Source organism: Pan troglodytes, chromosome 4, assembly GCF_028858775.2.
Source record: "Pan troglodytes isolate AG18354 chromosome 4, NHGRI_mPanTro3-v2.0_pri, whole genome shotgun sequence".
Lineage (NCBI taxonomy): Eukaryota > Metazoa > Chordata > Mammalia > Primates > Hominidae > Pan > Pan troglodytes.
This window is the reverse complement of record NC_072402.2, coordinates 166,427,784-166,445,943: the sequence shown is the minus strand read 5'-3', so window position 1 is coordinate 166,445,943 and position 18,160 is coordinate 166,427,784. Positions and strand designations below refer to the sequence as shown.

Below are 18,160 nucleotides of genomic sequence, written 5' to 3'. Positions count from 1 at the left end.
TTGCAAATTAAATTGGGGAAATTCAGTTAGCCCTGCAGAAAACCAATTACCTTATGGATTTAAAATAAAACACACACACACATACACACACAATAAAAGCATGGGGAGGAGGAGACGGTTGCAGGGGAGACAGAACCCAGGCAGCAGTGTGTCTCCAAGAGCTAAGTAGAAGGTGGGGCTGGAGCGGCCTTTGCATATGTGCCTGTTACAGGCTAAGATTTATATTTTTCGTTTCCAAAGTGTGCTCCCCAAAGGGCAAGTAGAGAAATAAATATAGCTCAGGCGAGGCTACAGACGGTGTGTAATCTTGGGGACCTCCCACTCCCTTCGGAGACAGACCATGGTACAGCCCTTTGACCACAGTATATTATAGGTTTCGCATGTTCACGAAAAACACTTTCACTAGCTAGCTCCTCCATCCCTGATTACTGTGTCCTGAGTACGGAGAGAACAGTAAGGAGTCGTGCTTGGGAAGAAACAAAGCCTCGTTCTTCTGTGCCCAGGATCTCTCTAGAAACCTTCCTTCTCACTGCACCCAGGAAGGACATGGGGGAAAACAGCAGGGGAATTCTCAGCCTATCTTGGAAAGAGAAGTAGCTCTCCTTGACCCGACAGCTACATGAACAGGCAGTTAAAAATTACTATCATTTGTGTTCTTTTCTACTGGAAAAAAAATCACCAAACTGCATTGTGCCCCCAATGGTGAAAGATTGATAGCATGAAGTGCCCAGGTGGGTTGCAGCCAACCCTCACGGTGTGTGCAGCAGCAAGAGCAGTGCTTCTCCCCTTGCCCAGGAGCTTCTGATGCAGGCGAGTCTTCCCGGGGAGAATGCCAGCATGGGGAGAGGTTACTCCCAGGCAGACTTGTGCTTCTTACAACATCTTCTTGTCCTTTAAGTCAAATTCTTTAGTCCATGTCTCCAGAATGATAAGCTTTAGCTCTTTAAATTTTTTTAACAGAAACTAATACCTTGGGAGGGCTTGGAGATAATACAGAGACTTTGTGGCACTGTGAAAAGTTGGTACCAACTTCCCTTCCCTAGAATAATGATGTCAATTATGACAGCCATCTTTCACCTGCAATGAGCGTGGTACTGGAGGCTTCTAGTCTGATTTGCTTCTTCCAATGGTCCTGGGAAGTCAGTAGGAGAGCCCTTTGCTCTATAGGAGAGGGAACTGAGCACTTAGAGGTGAAGGGGCACTCCAAGTTCACAAGCCAGCAAACAGCGGAGGCAGGACTAAACCTCAGGTTCATTTTGGTCCTCACACCACACAGCATCTGGGAGAGAAGGAATGTTTGGGGATGACAATCAGCTGCTTGGATGACCTCCTTCCCTGGTCTCATGCTCCCACCCCTACCCACTCCCTGAACACTGTCCTCAGGTTCCTTCCTGGGCCTGGCAACATCTCTGGAAAGAAAATCTCACCCAAAGCACAATCGTCCTACCCCCAGCACCTTTCCTCATGACTCACGCCAACCTTGGCCTCTATTCCTACCCCCGTCTGGCCAGGGCTGAGTTAATTAGCTCTGCCAAACAGTGGTACCCAAAAAGAAGGACAGTGAGAGCCAGAGGAGGGCAGGGTATTATCTGCCAACCTTGACCCTTTGGTCTCATAAGTATCCTGTTAGTACTTTGGACCCCAAATGGATGTGGCGGCCCTGCGTGGCACAGCAGGGAAAGAGTGCAGGATCCAAGGACTGGTATCTCCCCAGGAACACAGTCTTGGCAATTTTCTGGGCATGACTGTGGTTGGGGGTGGCAAGGTGGGGGTGGGGCTATAGAAAGAACTAAGTAGGAGAAAAGGAAAATAGAAAGTGGACCTAGGAAGCAGTAGAGCTTAGTTCTAACTCTAGCTCTGCCACTATCGTCCTACCTGTAGATCTGCAGGATCCTGGCTGCTTTTCCTAAGTGGGGGAGGGGAGGCTGAACATTTTAAAAAAGAAACAGGGAGAAGGAGCCAGGTTCTTGGATTGACTCTAAGATACCTTTTTTTAAAAAAAATCAACGCTAAGCGAAAGATTATTCCTAAAAAGTAGAGATGTTTGGAGCTAGCATGAGACTGACACGTAGCACTCTATTTGCTTTTATTTTATGTCATTGCAAAGAAAGCATGACTGCTGAGCTCCAAAGGCCTTGGCTTTGAGAAACATGGGGTTCCAGACCTGCCTTGGCCTTGGAGGGAAAGAAAAACCATAGATCTAAAGCTCTGTGTTTCCAGGAAGCTCCAGAAGAAAGAAGGGGGGCAGGTGACACAGACTGGATGTGACAGATAATAACTCTGCATTTTACTTTTTCCTAAAAGCACCCCCATTGAAAAGACAGCTGATGTAATTAGGAGGCAATTTGAGGGCTGCTCCGTAACACATCCTGCCCCTCCTTAGGCAGGGCGTCTGGTTTCCCAGCTGCCTGTGTCTGCCTCTCTCTATCAGCTGCATCCGCCGCCTTGGGCAGCAAGATCAGTTTAGGGTTGGATGCTGCCAGCTGGGGTAATCTGACCATCAGATTAAGTCCTCCTGAAAAGGCTCCGTCTGGCTGCCTGGGACCCCAAGCCCATCCCTGGGAGCACTTGGCAGTTGCAGGGTGCTGTCTGTCTTCCTTCATGCCTCCCCGCTTTGTGTGAGAAGAAACTCTCTTGCTGAAAAGTACAGAGGGTGGTGACGCAAAGTGTCCAAAGATGGCGAACAGCAAGATAGCTCTCAAGGAATTACAGAACTTTTAGAAACCTTAGAGGTCATCCAGTTTATTCTAGAGATGGATAAATTGAGGTCCACACAGCAGAAAAATCTTATCTAAGGTATTGAGTATTATTTTTAGGGCAAGATCTGAAACCCAGGACTTCGGACATACTGTGAAGACTCTTGATAATTTACCTACAAATCCCTCCATTTCTTTTTGTAGAAAGAAACCAAAGAGAAAGAAAATTAGATTTTAAGGCTTGGTGAGGGTGGCGGTTTGCACGAACAGGATGGATTTCCCCTGCTCTGGTACCAGGGTCCTAATCAAACTCACATTTGAAGTCCCAGAATCACAGTGTTCACAGAGCCCTGCATAGGTGTCAAAGCAGAGTGGAGTCCAGATTCTAGTGGCTGACTCTAGTGCGTGTGATGAGAGACCTTAGGAAGGAGGAGAGGCCAGACCCAGAGCTGTGGGCTGGCTCTTCCTAACTGGTCCAACATGGCAGACAACCTATGCACCGTTGAGATGCTGAGACCATCTAGAGGTTATGCCCAGTCCCAAAAACACATAGTGGAAGAATGTTGATACTGGTTCTCATGTCAGAGGTCAGGCAGGGAGGGTCTCAGTCACATAGCCTTAGCTCCAGTTTCTTCAAGATGCACATCTCCAGCCTAATGCCAAGTGGGAGGAAGTCCCAAGTCAGCAGGTTCATGGAAACTGACCCTGATCTATCACAGAGAGGAATATAAAAACTGGGTACCCTCACCTGGGCCTTTGGCATCCTGACAGTGGTTATTGGTTCATCCTGTTCACTCCCATAATTTCCAGCTAAGGAAGAGAACAAGAAATCAAGAAAGACCCCAGAATTCAGTGTCTTCCCCTCAGACTCATCACTTGGCTTCCCTTTCCTTCCTTCTCTTAGTCTGAAAGAGGCCCTTCATCATGAGGCGCACTGGCCACCATCTCTGTGAAAGTCAGTGTTCTCAAACAACAACTATGATTGCAGGTTCCTCAGTCCAAACCCTACGGCCCCATTTGTTTTCCTGTCTTTCTCTCTGGCTAGAGAGATGTATTTTCTTTTGACACCACACTGCTCCTCTATTAAACCTCAAATAATCTGGGATGAGTGTCTATCAGCCAGAGCGTTCCTGCTGACCTCAAAGGATATCAAGGAGACTCCTGAATTGTGGAATGTCAAAGGGGGCTTTTTCCTAAAGAACAGCATTGAAGGTTTGCTAGACCACTGGGAACTGTGGATTGTCTCTTGACTTAAGGGGCTAGAGGAATGACTGTGATGGAACCACTCAGCTGTTGGGGGGATTGGGCCTATGTTGCAAAGCATGCAGAAGATGCTTTTCTAAGTTTAATGTCTTGTCAGACCAACTGGTGTGACTGAATGGAGTTTAGAGGCTCAATTCAGGCCTGTGATAGGATCACAGATGTCTGAGTGTTCTTTCTTTCCTTGGGAAGGAACCATGCTGTCCTGAAGTCCCTGAGTATGGGCATCCAGTGATTTCCCTCTCGTTCTTCTCCCTTCCTACTGTGTCTCCCCTGGGGTGGGGCACAAGGGCAGCAGGGCTGCAATCTTCGGAAGTGTTCCAGTGGAACCCCACTCCTGATACTAATCACGCTCAGTGGGGGCCTGCTCCGGCTTCCGCTTCTCCACGCTGCTTCCTCTGAGCGCTCCTGTCCTCTCTCTGACGCTGCTTCCTGACCTTGACTCTGACCAGTCGCTGCGGGGCTTTCCTTTGTGCTTGATCTAACCATGTGGTGGAACGATGGAAACGGAACATGGTTCTGTCAAGCACCGCGGAAAGCACCGTGCTCTCCTGCAGCATGGCCCGCCACCGCCGCCACCACCGCTGGACACCTCTCCTCTGCTCTGGAGCACCGCAGCCCACAACCTGCCAGACCCACCTCTCCCAGTCTCAACTCACCAAGGGCAGGAGGGTAGGAGTCTCAAAGGATGCAGATACAGAGGGAAATAGGTCTGGAGAAGCACCCTGGGGAAAGAGATCTGTATCCACATCTCTTTCCCAAAATGGAGTCACCCTCCCCCAAATCTAGTCTGGATGTCAGACAAGGAGTAATAACTAGGTTCAAGCTCAGAAACTACTGTGTCTCTTCTTCCACTGGAAGGGAACAAGTATACCCAAGGCATACGCCCCATAGTTTCATGGGAGAGTCCCAACCCAAGGTCATTTTTCCAAGTGACAGCTAACCCAAAGGGGAATTCCTACTGCTTGTGACCCCCGACCCCTCCCACCACCACCTTTATTGGTATTCACTTTATTTGAAATGAATGTCAGCATGAGAATGGGTGAAACTCATGTGAGTCTGAGACTTTGGGTTTAACCCGAGGTTCCTTCTGAACCTCATTCCCATACTTTATGAAAACGCTGTCCCTGAACCCCAGGAAACCTAAAGTGCAGTCTGTTTCCTTGACCTGCAAAGCACAGTTAACGTGGAGGTGCTGGGCTCCTCACCTGGTGCTAATTCTGTTTCAGGGGAGGGGAGTGTGTGTGGACGTGGAAACCTGCTATCTCTGATAATAAAGAGAGGGATCTTGGTACCTCTTATTTTGCTTGTTTCTTGATAAATCCTAGACGCAGTGTAACCAGAAGACTGTGTTGTTCATTCCTGTCCTGGAGTCTTTGTCCTATTCTGCAAGAGAGAGCTAAAGTGGGAACTTTAGCCTAGCTCAGAACTAGAAGCTGAGCCCTGGGCCCCCATCATGAGGTGTGACTCTTATTACCTCCTCTATCTGAGGTTACCCCTCAGAACCAGGAGCCCAACCATTGCTTAGTAATTTTTTAACATACATTGAGTGCTTGCTATAGGCCAGGCGGTGAACTGTTTTCACATCATTACCTTGTTTAATGTTCACAAAATCTAAAGTCCCACTTTACAGATGCGGATATTGAGGCTCAGAGAGGTTAGCTAACTTACCCAGGGTCATCTGATTCCAGAATGGCTGCACTGTACTGCTGTAATACCCACCTTCCCAGCTGTGGACAACCCCATTGCCTTGAATTAGAACACTTAAAAACTGTGATTTGATAGGGACTTGAAATTTGCCTAAACTCTCCCTTTCAGACTTTCATCTGTTAGTAGAAAGAACTTGAGTAAGAGAGAAAGCATTATTCAAATGGCTGTTCCTCTCCAGCATGGACATACAAAGATCCCATTTAACACAGAGCAAATCCTTGAGCCTGGAGAAGTTCCCTTTCCCACCTTACAGAGAGGGGCATTCTGAGGCCCTCGGCACTGCCCCTAACATGGCTGGGACCAGGCCTCTGGGAGTGGGTCCATAATGGTGCCCTTCCATCAGTGCTTTACTGGCCCCGCAGCCACAGGCTGTGATGAGGCAGTGCCAGCCTCAGACCGTGGGTATTTCCCTCTGTTTTCAGGCAGATGGCTGCACTCGTAATAGACTCCAATGGGGATAGCTTACTAGGACAGCTCCCTGCCCAACTGGTGACCAAACTCCTAGTAAAACAGTTGGCATCTTCCAGCCACTGGCAGCTGGTCCCCCAGCCTTGCCCATGAGTGGATGTCTGTGTGCCTGGCAGTGTTCTCCTTAGTCATTCATCACTTATGACCCTTTGCTTATTCACATCACTGTCTTTTCAAGCTGATGAGGCCTGACAGGACTTACGCTCACCCCAATTCCTCTTTCTGCTTCTTTCCTCCTTTCTTTTATTCCACTCATCTTAGGGATATTGGGAATAGGGGAGGAGAGCTCTGGAAACATGAGTTAGCAAGTCCATGATGATCAGATAACAATGAATTTATGACTCCCAGTCAGCAAACTGGCTGCCCAAAGGATGATACAAAATGCATACCATTGATGGCAGCAGCCATCCTGGACCTGGTGCTGGCCTCTGATCCCAACCCAGCCAAGTCCATTCAAACATGGGAGCTTGGCTCCCTACCTGTCCCACACCCCTGGTCATCCAAATGTGACAAGTGTTCCTCCTGGGAAGTGGCTGTAGGACAGGGATGTATAATAAAATTGTGTTGCTGTAATTTCCACCTCCTACCCGCCCCCCCCCCCCCCCCCCGTCTATTAAAGCTTGTCTGTGATCACGTACCAAGTGTCGTTGTTCTGAGCTGCCCGCGAAAGGGGAGGAGGGCTCCAGGGGCAGGAGCAGGCAAGATGCCAGATGACATCAGCTCTTCCAAGGCTGGTTTCAGCCGAGGTTGAGTTTTATGGCCCTTCTTCAAATCCTCTGGGATCTCTTCTGTCTGAACTCACCCCAAAGAGAAGAAGCAACAGCCTATTGCAGTTGGTCCTCTATTACTAAGTATTTCTGGCAGTGACAAATATGCACTGAGATTGAAATTGACTTTTAAAGCTCTGGAAAAGTTAAAAATACTTTGGGGTAGTTATGAGCATTAGGCATAACAAATGGCTCTGAGAAACCCTGAGTAGTTTCGGTAATGAAATATGAAGTGATGGAGATGGCATTTCGGGCTGGCTCTGACTGGGGAACGAACTTTTTCGGTTATGTACATACGCCGTTATTAACATTTCTGGCTCCCACTCGTATAAAATATCACATTCCGACCCCCTTGTTATTACAAACCAGGGCAATAACAAAAACAGCAGGGGGAAAAATGCTGGAAAGAACACATTAGTCCATCGAATCTAATTGCAAAATCATTTCATTAAAATGGGTCAGCGGCTCCATTGCAGAGGTCCACCAGTTATAATCTAACTATACTACTGAGAGCGATTCCTGCTAACTACAGGCTGCTCTCACCTTGATTAAAATGAAAATGCATTTAATAGGCGGCTGTCCCCAGCCACAGCCCAGCCGGTGCACGCCTTCAGGCTCATCGCCTTGAAGAGCAAACTGTTCTTCCTCCTGTCTTTCTGCCTTTGATCAGCAGTCAGGGTTCCTTCGCTTTGCAAGGATCCCATTATAGACACATTGTGAAGGAAAAATCTCTGTATGTGTGTGCAATGCCCCTTCGTGCCATCACTCTGTGGATCCACTGGTGCAGAGAACAAGAGAAGGTAGTCATCTGACAGGGTTTGCAAAATGAAGTTCGCCCAGGACTCGGCACGCTGATGGGTCTGGAAGAAAATGGTGCAGGTCAGAGTTACCAAAAGGGACGAAGCTGGCAAGCCAAGGGCAGGAGATTTGCATAATACAATGAACCAGGAAGCCACTCGAATAACTGTGGGGATACGTGCACGGAGTTTGCTCACACAAGCCTAGCAGTAGAAGGGGAGATGGAGGAGCGGGAATGGAGAGAGAGCAGAGAAGGAAAGGAGGACAGGACCAGGCTTCTGACTCCCTGTCTTAGGTAGGTAGTGTCACATCAGAATTAGAGACCCACCAAGTTCATTCTCGATCAGGAATTACCACAAGGAAATCACAGAAGGCATGCAAAACTAAGAGGGTGGAAGAGATCTGCATCCTGCCCCACCATAGCCCACTATGGAAAAATACCCCATTCAATCCACCTGCACCAAATCTGGCTAGATGATCATTCCTACAGGGACCTGGGAAAACCTTTGGGGAGAAGCAAGTCTGCAGCAAAACATGTTAACCACATGGAACCAGACAGCAGCCTGCGCAGACTGAGTGACCTGTGGGCCTCAGTTTCCTCGTCTATAAAATAGAGTTATCCTAACCTCAGAGTGTTGCAAGGATTAAATGAGATCATTCATTTGAAATGGAAAGAATAGTGCCCGGCTCAGTATATGTTCAGTAAATGGCCACTGTTACTGCTAGCTACATTCATATTTTCACAGCCTCTGAGCTGCCAAATGTTCTGCCAGGTTGTAGAAAAAAAGCAGTTGCTAGAGTCACAAGCATGCATACCACTCCTGAGGCTCTCCACCTCCTTAATGTTACTTTCATCTGCACAACAGCCCCTGGAAGATAAGGGCAGTTATTTGATTCCCATTTTACATGGAGAGAGACTGAGACTAGTAAGTTGCCAAGGCCTGAACGAGCCTGTGCTCCCTTCTGCTAAAACCCATGAAAAGCTAATGCTCCTAAATGCAAATAAGATCACCAAGTTGCCTCACCTAGTGGAGCAAACAAATAATGTTCACATTCTCTGAAACACTTCCCAATACTCATGTACAGGTCACTCCGGTGCTCATGACACCCCACTCGTGCATTGGACAAATGTGGACCCATCTCTTGTTTTGTGTCTCGCATTGTGCTAGTGAAATGTTGAGTGTGAAAGGATGAAGAAAACCCGGCCCCATCAATAAGCTTATGTCTGATGGGAGAACCAGAGCTCCTTCAGTTCCAACCAGCATGATTCAAGGTCTCACAGAGGTTTGCCCCGGTGCCCAGGGATCATTTGTGATCATTGAGGCAACTCGCCGAGGCATTTCTCAGAGACATCACATTGTTGGTCCCATTACCATTACTGTGCAACTTCGGGAGATTTGCTTTTCAAAAAAGCAAATCTCAGCTCCAACATTTAGCTCATCAGAACGTGCCTTTCACTATAGTTAAATAGAATGTGCTCTGAAAAACAGAGGCCAAATCTGACCCTCAGATACATTTTGCTCATCTTCACGGCATTTTAAATTGGAATTTATTACCAATATTGTTTATATGGATTCTCTTTTTAAAAAACAAAAATCAAAAAAAGCAACATCAGGCAACCCTGAGCCAAATTTCCAAGCATTAAGGCTGGGGCTCCAATTCCCCAGGTTCCCAACCCTCATTGTTGTCTTCCCAATCTTACAGCCAGGCGTCGATGGTCATTTATTGCCATGTACTTGGCCTGTACTCATTTTATTACCTGCTGGGGTAATAAAGGCCCCTAAGTTTGCAACCCCTTCCCATAATTTATCCCTACCCCTGGCATAGCCCCTGTCAAAGCATCATCAAAATCTTGTCATTTGGATTTTCATGAACATTTAGAGGGTCCATGAATGATAGGAGTTGTGAAGCAGGTAGCCCCCCTAAAATCGTAGACTGTACACCTGCACCAAGGAGCACTTCCCCGAGGAGAACATTCATAACTTTCATCAGCTTCTCAAAAACATCTGTGACCCCCAAAAGCATAAGAGCCCACAGATCTTGAGTCTGGTCTCCCTGAGGATGGTGATGAATAACAAAGATCCATGGGAAGGAGGCAGTAAGGCTGGGGACAGGGAAGGCACCACCAAGGTGGCCATATAGCAAAGGCGATGCCATGTCTGTTACTTGACCCCTAACAGCCCCCAATTCATTCCCCCATCTCTGTCTCCCACCCCCACTACCCACAACCTGGGGCTGTGCGTGGAACTCGGGTGACGCTGACGTCCCCTCTTTGGCCCCTCCCAGGCTCCGAGGATTACCGCAGCAGGTTCAGCAGCGAGTGCTTCATGGACCTCGTGTGCCCCGAGAAGTGTCGCTGTGAGGGCACGATTGTGGACTGCTCCAACCAGAAGCTGGCCCGCATCCCAAGCCACCTTCCTGAATATGTCACTGACCTGTAAGTCCAACCTCGGCGTGAACTCCCTACTCCTCCCCACACACCAGTCACCTGGAGCCAGCATGGGCAGGGTCTCCTGGCGGTGACCCCTTCCTGGCTCAGTCATGTGGTGTTTGTTGGCTGTCTTTCACATACTGGTCTGAAGGTAGATACCCAGGCATCTCCTGTGGACAGCTTGCTTGCAAATAAAGACAGTCCATTCCTTCATTCTACACATATTTTCTGAACACCCACTGTGAGCCGGCATCATGCTAGGCCCACCAGTTTCTACAACAGAGCAGAGCAGGTAGTCCCTGCCAACCCTTACGGAGCTTACAGTAAAACCAGAAAGTTGGGTGCTAAATAAAGAACGGTAGTGAAGTGAGAAAACAACTAGAATGATTAAATATATCTGAGCCTCCAATTAGCCATTTTAATAAAGGGATGTGTTGGTTTATCAAAAAAAAAAAAGCTAAAAAATTATAGCTGGGCCATGGTGGGTGGGTCATGCCTGTAATCCCAGCACTTTGGGAGGCCAGGGGGAGAGGATCACTTGAGGCCAGGAGTTCAATACTATCCTGGGCAACATAGTGAGACCCCACTCCCTTACCCCAGTCTCTACAAAAAAAAAAAAAAATTTTTTTTTTATTAGCTGGGCATGATAGTGGCATGCACCTGTGGTCTCAGCTACCGGAGAGGCTAAGGCAGGAGAATCACATGAGTCTAGGAATTCAAGGCTGCAGTGAGCTATGATCATACCACTGCACTCCAGCCTGGGCCACAGAGTGAGACCCGGTCTCTGGAAAAAAAAATTTTTTTTAATTAAAAAATTTTTGAAAAGTTATAGCCTCATGGAGGACAAAGGCACAGCATGTGGGGACCGACAGACATGGGGCTGACACCTGACTCTGGCAGGCTTCCTAAGATTAGGCCATTTGCTCCTTGGATCTGAGACTCAGTTTCTTAGCTGTCAAATGGGGGAGATAATTAATGCCTACCTCCTACAGTGGTTGGGGAGACTAAGAAAGATAATGCAAGCATGGAACTCATCTTGAATCCTGGCACAGAGTAAGCCCTGGATGAGTGGTAGTGGTCTTCATTATTATTATTATTGTTGTCCTCTCTAACTTCACAAGTCATCAGAGGAAACAGCAGGCCCCTTTCCCTGCCCTGCTGCTCTCCCTGAATACCTGTGAAGTTCCTGAGCTGCTCCTGGTAGAGGGACGTGCTTAGGAAGGAGCTGAAGGGCTTGGAGGGTTGGGAGACCCTGGAGAAAACTTCCTGGGGGTTTTAAGTTGTCATTGGTATGTCCACAAAATGAAAACAGATCCTTGGTAATTGATGGGTGCTGAAAACAACGCATGCCCACGTGGAGTACTCAGAAAGTCACCTAAACCCCAGCCGAAAGAGGCTTCCTCCAGGAGAAGGAGGAAGCAGCACTGCATATGCCTCCCCAAACTGCTGGGCCCCTCTGTTGATGGGACTGATGTCAAAGCTTCCGATGGTTCTGTGGACCTTCACCGAGTGTGAGGTTCAGGCACCAAAGCCATGGGGGGTGGAAGGAGGGGCCTCGTCCACAGCTAACCTACCACTCATCTTGCTTCCTACACAGGCGACTGAATGACAATGAGGTATCTGTTCTGGAGGCCACTGGCATCTTCAAGAAGTTGCCCAACCTGCGGAAAATGTAAGTCAACTTCAGGAACTTGGCAGCAGCCTCTGTTCTCTAGCCAGAGCCTGTGTTCTAGACTAGAGGAACCAGGGGACTGGCCTCTCCCCCAGCCTCTGCTCCAGTCCCTCCCAGCCTTCTCCTCAGCCCCACTGTGGCCTCTGTTAGGAAGCAAGACATGTAGACACAGACCAAAGTGATGCTTCACGGTTTTAGTTGAGTGTTATACAGAGCAAGCATTCCACACCATCCCTGACCCCGCCCTGGACCCTCTGCTCACCCCACCCCTACACACCATCCAACACCTACCCCAGGGCTGGTGGGTGGGACTCAGGTAAGGACTAGCAATGGGGCACGGGTATCTAAGGTATATGCTATTTGGCAATTTTTGTGTGGTGACAGTTAAATGTCTGTTTTCAAATGGAATCAAAAGACCCCTGCATCAGTGATACACATCAGAGTGAACATGCCAGCAGCTTCCCACAGTGGGTTTCCTCCAGGAGTCCGTGGGTCTGACCATGCCTTGGCCTAGGCAAGGGCCCACTTGCCTATATTGGCTTCTCCACTGCCAGAGATGCAGATCATCCTAACCCTCTCCCTGCACAGGAGCTCAGGCCTAGTCATAAAGGTAATGAGAATGATGTTGGTGCACCAGTAGAGTCCTTGTCCTGAGCTAAGGACCATGCTCCCTGCCTCACACCCATTGTCTCACTGAGTCTTCACCCACCCATCCAGTGCTGGCTTCACAGTCCCCTTTGTGCAGGTGAGGAAGCCAGGGCTCAAAAAGTTTCTGTGACTTCTCTAAGACCACACAGCTAATGGGTCCCAGAGCTGGCATTCAGACTTGGGTCCACCTGCAGTCATGCTAGTGTGAGGCTGGCTTGCTTCTCCTCATCTTCCCTGCCGGGTCCCCCAGCAGAGGTACCAGCACAGAAGAGGAGGCTCTTTACCATCTCATCCCCAGGGGGGCACTCTTTGGCCCCTCTCCCTTACCCCACCCCATACTTCATGTCTCCTGGCCCCAGAATTCAGGTGTGCCTCAAAGACCAGGGAAGTAAAGTCCATCCTCATGATTCATGGATTCCATATTTGAGAATTCGCCGACTCACTAACATTTGTGTAAGTCCAAAGTCAAGACTCTCCGTGCCTTCACAGTCATTCTCGGGTGTGCACAGAACAACAAAACAAAAACCAAAACAAAAACAGAGTCACCCACACCCACGTTCTCAGCTGGGGTCGAGCGAGGCCACGCTCTGCCTCCTTCTGTCACCTCTCATGCTGTAAACCAGTGTCCTTTTGCGTTATATTCAGTGCTGTGGGTTTTGCATGTTTGTGGTTTTTGTTGGTGATTTTGCTGTTTAAAATGGCCCCCCAGACATACTGCTGAAGGGCTGTCTAGCCATCCTAAGTGTGCAAAGGCTGTGATGTGTCTTACAGAGGACATATGTGCGTGAGAGCAGTTTTATTACAGGCTTGAGTTATAGTGCTGCTGGCCATGAGTTCAACATTATGGATCAGCCATATGTATTACATAAGCTATCTTTAAACAGAAGCATACATATAACAAGGTTATACGTCGATAGGTTGATAAAAATGTGGAGACCAGAGGCTCGCAGGACCCTAATCTTGTATTTCCCTAAGAGCAATGCTTTGGTATTCACTAATGCAGTGTTCCCAGCAACTGTGTACAACGTAACTACTGTGAGTACTGGTTGAGTATCCCATATCTGAAATGCATGGGATCAGGAGTGTTTCAGATTCCAGATTTTTTTGGATTTTGGAATGTTTGCGTGTACACAATCAGATGTCATGAGGCTGGGATGCAAGTCTAAACACGAAATTCACTTGTGTTTCATGTACACCATATACACAGCCTGAAGGTAGCTATGTGATATTTTTAATAATTTTATGCGTAAAACAAAGTTCAAGTACATTGAACCTTCAGAAAGCAAAGGTGTCAGGTGTGGAATTTTCTACTTGTGGCATCATATCAGCACTCAGAAAGTTTCGGACATTCTGGTTAGGGATGCTTACTTATAGTGAGAGTGGACTATACCACCTCGTTTTTTTCTCGTTACCCATGCTCCCACCCATCAGTTCCCTACAGACAAATATGACAGAGGCCTTCTAGGCCCTGGGCAGCATCTGGATCTCACTGGTGCTACTCAGATCGCTTTCCTCCCTCCGTCCCTGCCTGCAGCCACCACCTTGGTCATGGCTCCAGTGAACGCTGTGTAACTGGGTGCAGTGGAGGGCACATTGGGGGGCCAGCTGAGAGAAGGGCACACTTGGGTGAGGCTGTCACTGGGGTCCAGTGCCCCACTAGCTTCAGGGTCCCAACACAAACATCACCCATCACCTACCAGGAATTATTCGTTTTATTTCAAACCAGAGAAATGTACTTTGTTTTTAACCTGAAGACAGAAACTTACAGGCCTGTGGGCGTGAGGCAGATATTAAGATGAATCAAGCTTGCCAAGCGCATATTTGTCTTCTGAACAGGATCTGCTAGTCTTTGCTTCTGCGAAGAAATATGTACTCTCCCATTTGAGGTGAAACTCAAGCACTTTGAATCTTTCATCCTCCCAGTTTTGATAGGAACATGAGTATAGAGAATATTTCCGTATGCCCCAGAAAACAACAGCACAAACACATGATAAGTGTCAACCAACTCCCAGCATCAGCAACCAAGCAACAAAAGGGAGTGGTGAGGTCTCTGGAAAAATATGGGCCTAGATCTCATCAAAAAGGACAGATGTCACTCAGCTCATCCCAGTGCTTGCCATGTTGGAATAAAGCTGAGGGCTGCCAAATGTTTCCACTTCTCAAGAGCTGCCACAACTCCTGGTGTGGAAGGAAAATGGGCAGACAAGCCTATGTGAGTTCTGAGTTCAGCTCTGCCCTTCCCAGCTATGTGACACTAGGAATGTCTTTAGCCTTTCTGAGCCTTAGTTTCATCATTTACATAATAGAAATAAATCCACCTTCCTTATAAGTTATGATGTGGATCAGAAATATGAGGAAATAAAGATGAAAGACATGGCTGTGGTACTGGGGAGACAGGTTGTGGAAAGACAGGAGAGGGCATCTGAGTTGAGTGACCCAGAGTAGCTGGTTATGTATTTAAAACAGGGGTTGGGCTGGGCACGGTGGCTCACGCCTGTAATCCCAGCACTTTGGGAGGCTGAGCCAGGCGGATCACGAGGTCAAGAGATCGAGACCATCCTGGCTAACACGGTGAAACCCCGTCTCTACTAAAAATACAAAAAAAATTAGCCGGGCGCAATGGCAGGTGCCTGTAGTCCCAGCTACTCGGGAGGCTGAAGCAGGAGAATGGCATGAACCTGGGAGGCGGAGCTTCCAGTGAGCCGAGATCCCACCACTGCACTCTAGCTTGGGGGACAGAGTGAGACTCCGTCTCAAAAAACAAAAACAATAACAACAACAAATATAGGGGTTGCACACCCAGACACTTTCAGGAGCCTGGGAGTAGCACAAATGTGGAACTTGGCTCCGTGCAAGGCCATAAAAATAATAATAGCTAGCAGTGAGCACAAATTAAACACTTTACCCTGTGCTAGACAGTACAGATATTAATGCACTTAACCCTCACCAAGAAACCCTCAGGGGCTCTGAACTAACCCAAAGATGGAGAGAAGCCCCCTGGGTGGCCCTGGTTTTACATTTTGTGGTTTCCTGGGATCTGGGGCAAGATACTGCTCTGAGAATGTGATCGGCTCTTACAAAACCTCCATGCACTTGTTTTGTTTCTGGAGTGTTTGCCCCAAGCTGCACTTTCTGTCCTTCAGCTACTGCTGCCTGTAGTTGCAAGCAGTGCTTTGATGGATGGAGAGACGGCAGCAGCCAGCTCTTCTGGAAAATTCTATCCCCCTCTTTTTTACTCTCCTTCTGTTTTCCATTCTCCCAGCCTGAGGAAATCCAATTCACAAACCTTACAGTAATGTGATGTTAATTTTGCTCATTTAAAGAAACAGATGTCAGGAAATGGGAACCCTCCCACTTCATAGCTGCTTTAACTCATCTGCATTGCCCATCACTTGTATTTTAACCCCCACCCTCCCCAACAAAGAAGCTCAACTCTGGAGCAAAAGCCTTCTCTTCTGGCATTCGGGTGACTTACAGCTGCTGGAGAGCCTTTATCTCTCCTCCTGCGTCTAATTTGGGGGTAATTGGCAGTCTCCTCAGGGCATTACCTTCATTCCTGGGTTATCCCAGACCAGGGCTACCAGGATTTATAAGAAAACCGGCCAAGTTTAAGGAGAACCAGGCAGGGAATGGAAATCCAGTCTGCGAGTCTGCTGACTGTCTCAGACCTTGGGCGAGGGATGCTGGGAATGCTTACTCCTGTTTTCCTGGCAGGATGGGAAGGAGAGAAGGAGAACGAGGTCATGCCAAGGAGCAGGGAGGGAACCAAGGCACCGGCTGTTTCCTCCACACCTGCCCACAAGCGCAGGCATGGCCTCACCCTGGGGGCCTGGTCCCTCCTTGGGAAGAGGGCAGTCAGCCTGCATTGAGTCCCCAATTCTGTCACTTGCTCCAAGTCAGTCCCTAAGGGAGTTCTCGCCCCCTGGCATTGTTGTGGGTCAGCCCAGAGCTCAGACCAGGGACTTGGTATGGTCCTAGATCCCCTTCCAATGCTCTGTGACCTGGAGCAGTGCCCTCCTGCTCTGGGGCTCAGTATCTTCAGCAGTAAAATGGTCCTGGTCTATCTCTGCGAGCCCGCCAATTCTACCAGCTTTCGTGTGCTCTGTGAGTTCACGGGCTCCACCTCCACCTGCGATTTCCTTGTTTGCAGAAGATGGTTCCCCATGCAAGGCTCTGAATAGGCTGTCTGCTTGGGAGGCTGGACTCTCCCCTGAGCTAGTATAAACACTGTCATCACCTTCAGTTCATCCATCTGGCCAGGGATGCTTTCCAGGGCCGGGCATTTTGATGGTCCACACAAGCCCCCCAGCAACCCTGCCAGGGAGAACTGCGAACTCGCAGTGCTAATGGCTCTGCAGCATCTGCTTGCTGTTCTGATCTCTCTTGAGGTCTGTGCAGGATGTCAGCATGCAGCCTCGGAGGGAAGGGCTGCTTTCAGACCTCAGGGGCAGACTCAGAAATGGCAGCACCAGCCAGGCATGGTGGCTCATGCCTGTAATCCCGGCACTTTGGGAGGCCAAGGTGGGTGGATCACCTGAGGTCTGAGTTGGAGACCAGCCTGGCCAACATGGTGAAACCCTATCTCTACTAAAAATACAAAAAATTAGCAGGGCATGGTGGCAGGCACCTGTAATCCCAGCTACTCGGGAGGCTGAGGCAGGAGAATCACTTGAACCCCGGGGGCGGAGTTTGCAGTGAGCCAAGATTGCGCCATTGCTCTCCAGCCTGGGCAACAAGGAGAGAAATTCTGTCTCAAAAGAAAGAAAGAAAGAAAGAAATGGCGGCACTGAGGGCTTGATAGGACCAAGCTCACTTTAAGCAAATACAATATCCAAAATCTTGAATTTTGCAAAGAAGTAATATCCACATAGCCAAAGGAATACTCACTTATGAAAGAAGAGGTTCAATGGAGTACATTTGATATGCCAGAAAACCTGGCTTCAAATCCCAGTTCTGTCAGCTGGGTGACTGCAAGCAAGTTAGTTAATCTCTCTGAACCTCAGTCCCATCATCCATAAAATGGGACGATAATAATAAATGAGTCCGACAGCCATCGTTTTGAGGGTTTGATGTGGTTGTGTTGGTCAGATCCCTCATGAGGTGCCTAGCACATAAGAAGTGGTCAACAAGTAGTAACTGGAAAGCACCAATTCATTTGTATCAGGGATCCTTAACTGGTGAGAAAGCTTAGAAGTTCCACAAATGCCCTAGTCCTAAGGAGTGGGGAGCATGCTTTATATTTTTCTCCTGCCTTCCTCTTGAAAATCAGTGCTTAGTGAGAATCTCTAATGAAGACAGAAAATAAGTTTGAGAGTCACTATTTTAACTCTGTCAGTCCCCCAGAGCATTGAAAAGACAATTACACAGAAAAAAACTTCAAATCCCATCCAGCCTATTTTTTTAAATTGATACATAACAATTATACATATTTATGGGACACGTGATATTTTGATACATGCATGCAATGTACAGTGATCAAACAGGATATTTAGGATATCCGTCACTTCTAACATCTATCATTTCTTTGTGTTGGAAGTATTTCAAATCTTTTCTTCTAGCTATTTTGAAATACATATTGTTGTTAACTATAGTCACCCTACTGTGACTGTCACCCTATCTAACACTAGAACTTATTCCTTTTAGCTCCCCCATTAACCAACCTCTCTTCATCTCCCTCAAACCTTCCCAGCCTCTGGTAACCATCCTTCTA

The 18,160-nt window shown here is 48.1% G+C and overlaps 1 protein-coding gene and 1 non-coding gene across 2 annotated transcripts in view; both read left to right on the top strand.

Annotated features, from left to right (window-relative positions):
* Window positions 1-18,160, top strand: part of SLIT3 (slit guidance ligand 3) — a 636,015-nt gene that overhangs the window by 529,352 nt on the left and 88,503 nt on the right. The window contains exons 15-16 of the mRNA XM_016954159.4: window positions 9,986-10,136; window positions 11,728-11,802. Coding sequence (XP_016809648.2) covers window positions 9,986-10,136; window positions 11,728-11,802 — 226 coding nt within the window. The remainder of the gene's footprint in view (window positions 1-9,985; window positions 10,137-11,727; window positions 11,803-18,160) is intronic.
* On the top strand, window positions 4,403-4,512 carry MIR218-2 (microRNA mir-218-2). The gene has a single exon (NR_032047.1). It is a non-coding gene; the product is annotated as a microRNA mir-218-2 (primary transcript).